The sequence below is a fragment of the Corvus cornix genome, chromosome 20, assembly GCF_000738735.6.
Source record: "Corvus cornix cornix isolate S_Up_H32 chromosome 20, ASM73873v5, whole genome shotgun sequence".
NCBI lineage: Eukaryota > Metazoa > Chordata > Aves > Passeriformes > Corvidae > Corvus > Corvus cornix.
Window position 1 is genome coordinate 7,463,941 of NC_046349.1, and position 12,524 is coordinate 7,476,464.

General features: G+C 65.1%; 2 protein-coding genes across 2 annotated transcripts; both read right to left on the reverse strand.

Annotated features, from left to right (window-relative positions):
* Positions 1-4,015, reverse strand: LOC104687838 (bactericidal permeability-increasing protein-like). The gene is made up of 15 exons (XM_010397099.3): positions 3,841-4,015; positions 3,495-3,609; positions 3,281-3,409; positions 3,042-3,197; positions 2,847-2,910; positions 2,678-2,738; positions 2,343-2,434; positions 2,024-2,257; positions 1,859-1,918; positions 1,263-1,430; positions 1,011-1,078; positions 687-729; positions 435-498; positions 276-352; positions 1-197 (listed from the first exon to the last, which is right to left on the reverse strand). Exons 1-15 carry the CDS (start codon positions 3,998-4,000, stop codon positions 156-158), a joined length of 1,533 nt encoding a protein of 510 aa, XP_010395401.1. The 5' UTR covers positions 4,001-4,015; the 3' UTR covers positions 1-155.
* Positions 4,016-7,139: 3,124 nt separating this feature from the next.
* ID1 (inhibitor of DNA binding 1, HLH protein) lies at positions 7,140-8,045 on the reverse strand. The gene is made up of 2 exons (XM_039563465.1): positions 7,671-8,045; positions 7,140-7,467 (listed from the first exon to the last, which is right to left on the reverse strand). The coding sequence occupies exons 1-2, from the start codon at positions 7,989-7,991 to the stop codon at positions 7,426-7,428; spliced, it is 363 nt and encodes a 120-aa protein (XP_039419399.1). The 5' UTR covers positions 7,992-8,045; the 3' UTR covers positions 7,140-7,425.
* Positions 8,046-12,524: the final 4,479 nt, after the last annotated feature.

The following is a 12,524-nucleotide window of genomic DNA, read 5'->3' on the forward strand; positions in this document are numbered from 1 at the left end:
TGAGCTACGTTCCCGCTTTAATCCCTGCCGAGGGTGGGGGGTCTGCGGGTCCCAGGAGTGGGCGGCTCTGCCGGCCGCGGGGACACGATGGCATTGGGATGGTGACAGGGACACGGCTGGCGGGGGGCTGCTGGGTTCCCACGAGGCCGGTGGTCTCATGGCTCGTACTGCAGATCCGTGGTGATGAGCACGAAGCCCTGTAGGGAGTCAGAGTGAGAGGGGGGATATGGGGCACGTGGGGGACCCTGGGGTAAGGGGACAGTGGTGGCACCCACCTGCTGCAGCGAGAGCTGAGGTCTGAGCAGGCTGAGGCCATGTGGGAGGGGCAGGGGGATGCCAGCCTTGAGCCACTCTGTGGGGAGACAAAAGTCATAGCAGGGGGTGGCCCTGGTGCAGCTGTGAAGGGATGAGGACAGGATGGGGACAGCACTTACTGTTTGCCTTGGGCACCCCAAAAAGCCACAGCCCAAACTTCAGCAGGGTCTCCAGACGTTTCACCTGTGGGACAGGTAGGGTCTGAGCCCAGCACAGAGCAGGCAGAGGGGTCCATGGTGCAGGCAGGGCTCAGCTCCCTGCCAGACGTGCCATGCATGGGCTCCACACCATCCCAGATTCCCCCCAGCCCCTGCTCCCAAGGTGATGTGGAATCCAAGGCTCCCCTTGGCTTCCCTGGCACAGCCACTCACCTCCACTGGGCCCACGTTCGATGCCACCTGTGTCACATGGAGCCTGGAGGACAAGATCAAGGTCAGAGCCAGGCACAGGGATGGGAATTGTCCCGTCCCAGGGTAGGGACAGGAGGAGCTCCATGGTGGGACCAGGACCCCAGCAGAGCCGATCCAGGTGAGGACCTACTGCTAGGGCAGCTGACACAATATGAACCGGGGGCAGAATGGGGTCTGAGCAAGCAATACAGGACTCAGAGAGGCAAATGGACAGAGGTGGGGAATGGGGAGCTCTGCAGGTATGTCCCAGGGGAGCTCAGACCCAGCTCAGGGTCGGGCACTAACCCTGTCAGTTTCACAGTGCCCGCGAGCCTGTTCCTGCTGATTGTCGGCTTCCCTGTCACGTTGGCATCCTGCAGCAAGAAGAGATGTTGGAGAGACCAGGGCAGTGCCTGCAACCCCACATCAACCCAGCTGGTCCCAGTATCCCCCAGTATCACCCAGCATGGCCCCAGCCAGGAGGACAGGCACACCAGCCCCAGTCAAGCCTTTTGGGGTCCCCTGTCTCCCTGAGCTGTGGCAGCAGCAGCCACTCACGATGTTCAGCAGAAAGGCAGGGACACGGGTGGCATTGGGCAGCACCACGAAGGCCTCGGCAGAGCTGAAGAGGGTCCCGTGCAGGGCATCAGGACGGAAGGAGAGCAGGGGCTGCCGGCGGGCCCAGAGGTGCAGCTCCATGGGCTGGTCTGGATAGCGCTCCTGCAGCTGGGAGGGACAGGGCAGGGATGGCACAGAGCCATGCTGGCACTGCCACCATCTGATCCCCACCATTGCCCAGGTCCCATGTGCCCATCACTGCCCTGCCCGTGTCCTTGTCCTGCCTGTATCCTATTCTGTCTGCATCCCATACTGCCCTCAACACATCCCATTTCCACTGCACCCCATTCCCTGTCCTGTCCCTCATGCATCCCATTTGACCTCAGTGTTATCCCATGTCCCATCCCACCTGCGACCTTTCTCTCCTGCATTCCATCCCTCCTGTGCCCCATCCCCCATCCCATCCCTCCTGCATCATTTTATATCTGCGTCCCACCCTCCAGCATCCCATTACATCTTCTGTTCCTCCTGCAATCCCATCTTGTGTCCCATCCCACCTGCATCCTGTCCTACTCCCTGTGTCCCATCCCACTCACCTGGGGGGAGAAGACCTCCATGTTCTTGGTCTTCAGCTGGAGCGGGAACTGCCGCGGGACCTGGAGGGGAGGGAGGGATCAGGGTGCTGGGGCTGAGCAGGGGTGAGCACGGGGACACCCCAGTGGGACCCCAGTGGGGACAGCTCTGCCCTCCAGCATCCCTACCCTGTCACTGGAGATGTTCCTGCGCAGGGCCCCGGCTGTGAAGTACGTGAAGGCGGCCGAGTTGGCAACGAACTCGGTGACGGCCAACAGCAGCATGGGCTCGTGTGCCATGGGCAGTGTCTTGGGCAGGGGAGTGGGCAAAGCCACGGGCAGTGCCATGGGTAATGCCACAGGCAGCGCTACAGGCAGTGCTGGGGGTCTCTGCTGGTACGTGCCCACCCTGAAGATCTCTCCCTGCACAGATGCATGGATGGACATGAGGATCAGCCAGGCTCCCCTGTTCCCAAATCTGGCCCAGGGGTGCCCAGGATGACATTACCTTGAGGGCAATGTCCCCATACTCCTCTGTGATGGTGGGCGGTCCCAGCAGGGAGTGGTCGATGGCGGCAAAGGTGTCCAGCTGGGTGGACACTGCAGGGACACAGGGGTGGTCAGGAGGAGTCAGACCACCAGGCAGAGGCAGGCTCCCCGATGGGGTGGAGCTTCCCTGCAGCATCACTGTCCTGTCCTTGCTTCTCCAGCCCCTCCCACAGCTGGGCTCTGTCAGGATCCGGCCCCACAGTGGGGTCTTGCAGACCCTGCTGGGCACCAGTCCTGTCCACAGCCCCCCAGGACCACCCTGCCCTTCCCCAGTCCTGGGGCCCCCTCACCCACCTTTCATGTGCTTCAGGACAGCATCCAGCCTGTCAACACCTCTGTGGAGCACAAGGCAGAGCTGGAAGCAGAGCAGGGTGTCAGCAAGCCAAGGGATGAGGGTCTCCAAGCCTCACTGGGCTGTGGGGGGGGACAGGGACACCCCAGGGCACAGGGGCCAAGCACCCACCTGCTTGTTGAGCTGCTGCCGCAGGGTTCTTTGGAGCAGTGGTGCCAGCAGGTTGTAGAGCCAGCTGTGGGGCAGAGTGGGGTGTTCAGATCACCTCACAGCACCCACCCAGCCTCCCCCAGCCCACCACTCTGGCTGGGGCACCAGTAATCCTTGCATGCCAGGGACAGGACCAAGCAGGGGGCTTGGCATCACCTGTATCCGCGGTGAAACTCCATGTGCAGGTCGGTGCCCTGGGTGTAACAGCCACTGGTCCAAACCGTGGGATGGCCGCTGCCATCCTCACTCACGCCCAACACCGCTGCCATGGCCAGGTCCTGCATGCGGAGCTCCACAGAGCCGCTGTCCTGGCTGGGGACAGAGTGGATGAGCACAGGGACAGCGGTGACATTGAGCCGCCCTGAGTCCCTGTCCCTGTCCCCATGAGGACTCACACAGCGCCCATCTGGGCTGCCCAGTCGGCGCTGAGCTGGATCCGGGCGCGCTGCACCGTCAGCCTCACCCCCACATCCTCGGCAAAGTCCAGTGAGGATTCATTCATCTGCAGTTCATGGATGTGAATCCTGCACAACACAGGCAAGTTGTACTCGCGGCTGTGGCTGGGACAGGGATGGGGACAGGGACAGGGACCCCACAGGTGGCTCTTACCGTGGCACAGCATAGGTGAGAGTCCCCAGGAGCGGGGTGTTGTAGGAACCCGTCAGGTTCAGTTCGTGCTCCTTCTGCAGCATTGACTGGAGCAGCTCCAGCCCAAAGCGCCGGCCTGGGGCAAAGTGGGAATTTGAGGTGACACCAAGGAAGGGAATAGGGTACCTGGGGCGTTAGGGGAGTGAGCAGCCAGGTCCAGGATGGTCCTTCCATCCCCCATTCCTGGCAGACTTGGCATCATTCCTGGGGGTGCCCACTGGTCCCCTCCACTCCCCATCCTTAGCAGTCTGGGCATCATCCCCCACTGGTCCCCCCCACCCCTGCCTAGTCAGGAGCATAGATTCACCGAACTCCAGTGTCCTCTGGGTCAGCCAGGCCTTGATGCCAGGATTGGTGCTGGGGCTGGTGATGGCGGCAGAGACACAGACGGGCAGCAGGAGCAGGAGGCAGAGCCACACAGTACCTCGAGGCTGGTCCTGGTACCTGGAGGCTGGAGCAGAGGACATGTCTGGGAGACGCGCAGCTGGTGTAGAGACCCCCTCCCTGTGCACCAGCACAGCCAGGACTTATACTGGGGACAGGGAGCCCCGGGTGACATCAGCACACATGGGGACACCACAGTGCTCTGGCCACTGAAAGCCCAGCCTTGCCCAACACATGACTCAAAGGGGAAGCCGGGTCCCCCATTGTTCCGCACTCGTGGGAGCGGGGGAATGCAGGGTCCCACGCCACCCCCTGCCAGCCCCCCACCGTGGGGATGCACGCGAGCCAGGGATACCAGCCAGGGCTCCCCACAGGGGCACAGGACCAGCATGTGGGGACACACAGAGACCCGGCCAGGCCAAGGTCACAAAGAGCTTCAGCTGTGCCCTGCCTGGGAGCAGTGGAGCAGTGGGGGACACAATGAGCTGGTCCTGGGGTAGAGGGACTCCGCCAGGGTTAACAGGGCTCAACCCATTTGCGACAGGGAACGGCAGCTGTTCCCACTTTGGGAAGGGCTCTGGGAACCCTGTGTAGGGTTATCTAAATTTCAGTGGGGTCAGGGTGTCTGGGGTGCGGAGGCAGCTCCCAGGGAAGTGGTGAAAATATTGGGACAGTCAGAGTGAGAGCAGAATTGTGCAACCCCCGCCAAAAAATCCCGGCTGTCGGGATTTGCACTGCCAAACCCGCCATCGGTGGGACTATCCCCCAGCCAGGGTGAGCCCCTCCAGTGCCATGGGCTATGGGACAGGGGTCCAGCTGCCCTCCTGGATCCAGCCTGGCAGACCCAGAGGTACCTTTAGGATAGGCAGGGCCTCATCCCAGCACCACGGAGGCAAATAGAGCCCACGGGCAACCTCACCAGAGGGACCACAGCCCCACATAATGTAACTTACGGAGCCCTTGAGAGCAGCTGCCCACTGGCCTGGGACCCCCAGTGCCACCAACCATGACTGCAGTGGTGGCCAGAGCCCCCAGCAGTGACCCAAAGGCCAGCACTGACCCTGACCCCCAGCCCCGCTATCCCAGGGTGCCTCCGCCCTGCACCAGCACTCACCGTGACAGGCGGGTGCGGTGCCCCACACCGCGGGGGCCGCAGGTCCTGCCATGGGTTCCAGCTCCTCCGTGTCCCTGGGACCGTACGTGGCAGCGAACACCAGGGACCAGCTCTGACGCCAGTGTCCATCCCGGGTCTTGGTCAGACCACAACGTCACCTATTTCCCCCGTCCCTAATCCCTTCCGGGATGAATCAGGTCCCATGAAAACACCGAGGGACCGGTTGGGGCGCAGGTGCCCGCGGGCTGGGCGCTCCCTGGGGCTCTCCGGTGCATCCTGGTGCTGCCGCATCCGGCATCCCGACACGTGCAGGCGGCTCAGCCCTGCCAGCCCCGCTGCAAGCCTGGACTGGCTCCGTCAGCCCCTTCCCCAGCTCTCCTGTGCCAGGAACCCGGTCGTGGCCACCCCGCGTCCTCTGAGGAGGCGGTGACGGCCAGGGCTGCATCGCGAGGGCTCGGTCGCGGGGCACACAGGGCTTGGACAGGGGTCAGGCAGAGACGTGGGGACACACATGGTCACACACGGAGCCCCTCTCCCCACAGCTCCAGCTGGAGCTTCCACATCAAGCGGCAATGAACAGGTAAGGACGGCACCTGGGAACGCGGCACGGGAAGAGCCCCAGCGCCTCCTGCGCCGGCCCCAGCAGAGCCCCCAGTCCCGGGACCTTCCGGGCTACTCCAGGAGGCCGGCCCGGGCCGTGCAGTGCGAGCGGGCACCGGGAGAGGGACCCACAGCCCCGTCCGCGCCGCGCTACGGGACTGGGAGGGAGGCGGGCGATGGAGGGGACACGGGTGGGGGTGATAGAGGACCTGGGGAGTGATGGAGGAGACCCATCAATGAGGGAAAAGTTCAGCCACAGAGACCCAGAGCCCCCGGCCCCGCCACGTGGCCCCTGCTGTTATGTCACAGGCAGGACAAGGGTGGACAGGCGAGGCAGTGTCTTGATGCCCCAAGTCACCTGTCCCCTACACAGGCCCTGCCAGGGGATCTGCTGGGCTGGGAAAGCACGAGTGGGCACAGACAGGCCCGGACACACATGGACACACTCGCAGCTGTGACCGTGCAAACGCACACAATGGTGTGTGGAGGCTCGCACATGCACACACCTGTGCCCAGGGCTGGTCAACACCTTCCAGCCCCAAAGCCCTTGGCTGCAGGGTCTAAAGGGTCCCACTAGAGCAACAAGAGCCCCTCCAGACACCCAAGTTTTCCCCTGCCAGGCCCGTAGGAAGGTCTGAACAGGTCTGGAACAGGAGGCTGTGTGGTCCTTGGGGTGTTTGTGAGTCACAGGGAAGCTCAGGTCAGCTGCCCGGGGCACCCCCAGCCCTCGGGGTTGCACAACCTCTGATGCAATTTCCTTGTCCCAAGAGGTTCTCTGTCCCCACAGGCAGGGGTTGCACCAGGAAGAGCAGGAACCACAGGGGCGGGGCCACAGAGAGAAGCACCTCAGGACTTGAATCTGCTCTCCCCTGTAAAGGGACCGATCCCTGCAGCATCACCCCTGCAATTCCCCAGTCCTGACACAGCAACAACTGTGGGAGCCTCGGGAAGGCTGCTGGGTGCAAGTGGCCCAGCTGGGAAGGGGAGTGAAGGCAATCCCAGGCTGCAAACACACCACTGTCCAGGGAGATGGGGAAACCACGCTCCCATCTGGGCACAGAGCCCCACACCCGGCTCATAGCACTGTCCCCTCTGTGCCATCAGCCCATCAAGGTGCTGATCAAGGGAAGATACATCCCAGTGCTGCTGCATTATCCCACCACACGCCACGGGGTGCAAACAATCTTTCCTCCTGTGTCTGCCCCTCAACACCCCCACATGTGAGCCCACGGAGTGAAGGAGGGAGTGAGATATGGACCCCAGGGAACCACTGGGAGAGGCTCTGCAGGGGCAATGCTGGGACACAGGGGGAATTAGGACCAGGCTGTGAGAGACCCCCTCCCCAGCACCACCACAGGGTCCCAGACCCTGTTTCCCCCCGCACACCCACCCAGCCCACAGTGGTCTGCACAAGCTCCCCCCCGTTTGACGGGACACATATCCCCGGGGCTAAACACGCCCAAAACCCGGGGGAAGGGGTGTGAGGGGCAGGAAGAAAAGGCACGTGGGGCAGAAAGAAAAGGGCTTGTTTAATAACAAAACTCCAGCTATTGTAGAACAATATTCTCCAGCATCATTGTAATATACAATACGGGGAATGCTCTCAGCAATCTGAGAAGGAAGGATATGGCCCACAGCACCCCCTGCCCAGGCTGCGGGGGACCCCCAGGGCAGCCCCGCCGGGGAGCCAGGGATGCAGGTGAGCCGCGGTACTCAGGGCCGGGGTCCTGGGGACGATGTCCGTGATGGGACCGGAATCCCGGGAATGACGTCCGTGGAGGGTCCAGAGAGGTCTCAGCGGCAGAGGATCCGATCGGCAGCGGGAATGCACGGAGCCTGCGGGAAAGGGACACGAAACGGCCGGTCAAGACTTGCCAGGAGGGTGCCGGAGAGGACGGGGACGGAAAGGGGGCAAGAGGAAGGGACATCCCCGGGAAGGAGAGGGCGCAGTGCAGATCGGGGGAAGGAGATTCCAGGGAACGCCGGTGCTGCCCGTCAGGAGCGCGGGTCTGAGCCGGTGCCGTGGGGTCCGCACTCACCTCGGGGGAGTCCCCAGCGGCAGCGGGGCGGGGGGAGCCGCACTGCAGCTCCAGCTGCAGGTCCCAGATGTAGTCGATAACGTGCTGCAGCAGCTCCACCTTGGAGACTCGCCGATGCCGCGGCAGCGTCGGCACCAGTGCCCGTAGCCGCGAGTAGCAGCCCTTCATATCGTACAGCAACGCGGCGGCTGCCTGCTCGGCCGCCCCCGGGGACACCCCAGGGCCCGGCCCGCAGCGGGCGGCCTCCCCTGGCCGCACCGCCTTCAGCGGGCCGCCGGCGCCCGCGGGCAGCGGCGAAGAGGCGACAGCGGCGACCTTCATGGCGAGGGGCTGCGAGCGCGACGGACAAGACAGGCACGCTGCGGGCAGACAAGGAGCGCGCTCCCCGCCGCGCCACTTATAGAGCGGCGGCCACGGACGGGCGGGGCCGCGGGGCAGCCCCGGCCAACGGCAGCGCGGGAGGGGCGGGCACGGCCCCGCCCGCTCCATTCATGCGCCGCGAAGGGCAGCGTCTTAAAGGGGCAATGGCGAGGAGAGAGCCGTGACGGGCCTGGGCTGCGATGCGGGGACACCGGCGCGGCGCAGGCTACAGGGGTGCGGAGCACCCACCCTGCCCCGCCATTAACGCGGGTGCTCGCCCCTCGGGCTCCCGGTGTCGGGCTCCCCGCAGCCCCGCTCGCCCCTTGCCCCCTCAGGCCCCCGGTGCCTCTCCGGGCGCTCGGGCCCCCCCGCACTCCCCGCGCCCCTCCCGCCTCCGCCACGGCTCAGACCGTGAGACGCCAGGGCCGTGACGTCACCCATTCATAAAACGCCGCGCGCTGTCAGCGCGGCGCCGGGCGGGCGGTGCCCATGGCGACGGGGGCGGGGCGGGGGACACACACCTGCAGCCCCTACGGGGGGCACCGGGACCCCCACAGAGACAGCGCGACCCCCGCGGGGACACCGGCACTCCCACGGGGACACCGGCATCCTCACGTGGACACGGGGGCCACCGGGACCTTACAGGAGGCACAGGGACCCCCAGGGGGACATCTGCACCCTCACGGGGGCACCGGGGCACCACAGGGGCACAGGCACACGGGCATCCCCACAGGGAGCAGCCCGTGCGCCGCGCCCCCCGCCCCAAGTTCCGTGTTCCCCGTTCCCCGGAGCTCAAACCTCCGCAGAGCTGCTCGGTGGCGGCTGCCGGGGCCGGGGTCGCCAGGTTCGGGTCCACTCGAGGGTGGGCAGAAGGGTCGAGTGCTGGGTGCGTGGGGCGGCGCGGAGAGTGGGCTGCGAGCACGGTCCCGCCGCGGGGGAAACCGGCGGAGGTCCCGCCGCCGTGCGAGACAGCCGATCCTTGCCCCGAAGGGTTTCTGGTCCGGGCTGTAATTAGCGTTACTGCTAATTACCCCGCACCTGCGGGGAGGGCAGGCAGCGCCCCGGGAGGGCCCCCGAGCGAGACCCCGGCATACCCCGAGCAGCACGAAATGGTGAGGAAAGGGAGGGAGCAGGCAAAGCTGCAGCCTCAGACACTCCCGGGTGTGTGTACACTGACACGCGGTGTGCGTACCGACAGACACGCAGGGTGGGTGTGAGTGTGCACACAAAGGCAGGGACATGGACGTGCTTGCACACGCAGATGCGTGTGGGACACACCCAAACGTGTGCATAGGAGAATTCACGCACGTACACAAACCTGTGGAGCACAAACGCAGCCACAAGTACGCGCACACAACAGAGGCACACGTGGATGGATGCACACACAGGTATACACACACACACGTACATTCTCATGCACACATACATCCTGCCTTGCACACCAACACGTGTGCCCAAGTGCCAGCGCAGCTCTCCCCGCCCTTTATGGGATTGGGCTGGGGGGCCAGACCCTGCTGCACGTCCCCAAGCATGCAGGGAGCCAAAGGCCTCCCCTCTTCTTCCTCTTCTGAGGGGGGGCAGCAATCCTGGAGAGCATGGATGAACTCCAACCCTGCCAGCCTGGCCGGGGGGAACTGGATCCCTCTGTCCCCCCCGTCCCTCCCTCTGTCCCTCCTCCCTGTGTCCCCCAGCCCGGTGCGGTGGTGGTTCCCAGGGTGGGCACGGCGCTGGGGTCGCCCCCTCCATTCAGGGCTCGGCGGAGGGCCCGGTGCTGCCCGGTTCCCACCGCGGCTCTCAAAGCTGCTAATTAGCCCCCATCTGGCGGCAGTGGCCGGGCCGCGGCGGGAGGCCGGGGACATTGTGCACAGGAATGTCTTTCAGGGCCGCCGGCCGGCCGCCGCCACCGCCAGCTGCGCCGCCAACAATGCCAGGACGATCCGGACCCCGCGCCCCTGCCACCGGCCACCCCGGGCGGCGTGGGGACGGGGACGGATTGCGTGGCCGTGGTGGGTGTCATGGCACACGTGGCACAGCCGCCCTGGCACAGCCACTCCGGTTGCCCCAGCCCATGGGATGCCCCCGAGAGCAGGACACTCTCACCCCATCCCTCTGCACGTTGGAGCGCTGGGGATGGGGTGCTGGGGTCAGGGCTGCCAGTGTGGCACCGGGACACTGCCTTGGCCACAGCTGGCCTCGGGGTCCTGGCCTGGCACGGCGTGCCGGCCGGCGCAGCAGTGTTGTCCGGCAGAACACAGAGCTTCATTTCCATCTCAATTCTGGGAACGGGGCGCGCTGCGCGGTAACAGCAGCCTCGGCCATATGGTGCTGGCGGGGCTCAGCCCGGCCGGGGGGGCAGCCGGGGGGCGGCTGCTTTGCGCTGAGCAGGGGTTGCCCGGCAGCCGAGCACATCAAAGCCCCCGGCCGCCCCCGCCCCGCCGGGACCACACAGGGCACGGCCGCGCCAGGCCGCCGAGGGGCCGCGGGGCTGCCTGTGCTGCTGTGATGGGGGGACGGGGTACGGCCGGCACTCCAGAACCGGCAGCACCCAGCCCCCGCACTCCGGCATGCAGGGCTGGAAGGCGGCACAAGACGCCGCAGGTCAGGCTGGGCCCCCACCAGTGATCAGGACCCCCAAACTTGGGCTGCTCCTGCCCTAGCTGGGGTTGGGCTCCATCCAGATCCCCTCTCCCGGTGCCATCCGCAGGTCAGCCCTGAGGCTGCACAGAGCCTCCACCCCCCCATGTCCGCATGACAGTGCTGAGCCAGGGTTGCAGATGTGCCGGGGCCGCCGGCACAGCTGGAGCGGGGCCGAGGCCTGAGAAAGCCCCTGCGCATTCCCCTCCCGCCTTCTCCCTTCCCGTTCCCAGCTCCATCCGCTGCAGCCCAGACCAGCTGGAGCCAGGCAGCCCTTCCTGGGATTTATTCCAGCTTCCTGCCCCTCCTCGCCGGCCGGCCGGGGCTGGGGCTGCCTTGGGCTGCTTCCTTTCCCTGCTCGCAGCCGCCGGCCGGGCGCCACTGCCAGTACCCATCATCACACGGGACCCCGGCTCTCAGCACCAGCACCCACCATCACAGCAAAGCATGCCCTGCCCTGCGTGGTGGAGCATGAAGTGCAACTGCAGCACCCATCACCCATCATCACCTAGCTGCACCCCTGCTGCAGTGAGGAGGCTCCACAGGGCTCTAGAGACAAGCAGCCCTGGTGTGTGGTGTGTCCCACCTCACTCCAGGCACCAGCACTCCCCAAACATGAAACCACCCTCCCCTTGCCTGGCGTTTGTACCCTGGGCACCCCCAGTTCAGCTCATCCCACCCCACTAAAATTCCTGCTGAGAGTTTGGCACAAGGGGCGTATGCCCAGGAGCTCCCCTGGCCAACGGGCATCTACACCACTGCCCTGAGGTGCCATGGGTGAGTGAGGATCATCCCAAACCCCACGTTTGCTGGCAGCAGAACAGGCAGCTCTGGCCCCTGCCCTAGCTGGGCGCAGTTAAGTGGACGGAGGTTTCCTGCCGGAGTCGGCACATCCATGTTTCCGCAGCCCCCACGGAGCCGGAGGGACCCTGTGGAGAGGGGAAGGTGGCCCAGCAGCGGTCCAGACACAGTGGAGCCGTGTGGCCTCGGCCCTGGCGGGACCGGAGGTGCCACAGGCCCAGGTGCAGCAGGCGAGCAAACCGGGGAGCGCTGAAGTGCTGGCTCCACTGGCGGCTCCTTGCAGGGCCCAACACACTTCCTTCCTCCTGGCCAGCCCTGGCTTATCAGCCAGGCAGGGTGAGGGGTGACCCTGCTCTCCCCTTCCCAGGCCTTCCGCTCCCTGCAGCCCTGGGAAAGCTCCCCGCCACGCTTCCACCACACCTACAGCAGGCATGAGCTGCGCTGAGCTCTGCGGGGCAGCAGGGAGACAGGAGGGTGATACTGGCACGGGGGGTACCCTGTGCACCCCCCAGCCTGCTCCTGCACTTTTGGGGCCTCTGGAGGCTGCGTAGGGATGCAGCTCCCACCACCCGAAGCCAGGGAGGATGCAGAGCCTCCCAAGATGTGGTGCCAGCCCCACACCAAGGGACACACCAGGGTGGGGAGTGGGGTCCTGACTCAGGGTAGGGTCCTGCACCCCACGGCAGAGCCAGAGTCCTTTTCCACGGAACACTGGAGGCTGGTGAAATCACATCTGGAGTCTAGACTCAGCGACTCGGTGGGCTGGGCCTGGCGGCCGTGCTGTACCCAGACCCTGCTGCACACTGTTTGCTTAGCTGGAGGTATTTAATTGGAATTAAAGTGGCCCCTCTTGTTTTTGCGGACAGGGCTGTTGGAAAAGGAGCTGTAAGTCATAGAAAACATCTGTAGGAGCCTGCGAAGGGTCATTAGATGGCAGAACGCGAGGCGCCACTTTTAGTGCTCGCAGCCGGCGCAGGGAATAATGGTTCAATACGGCTTTTGTGGAGGAGCTGCCAAGCCAGCAAACACTTTCTATTTATTCTGGCAGTGGGCATGGCC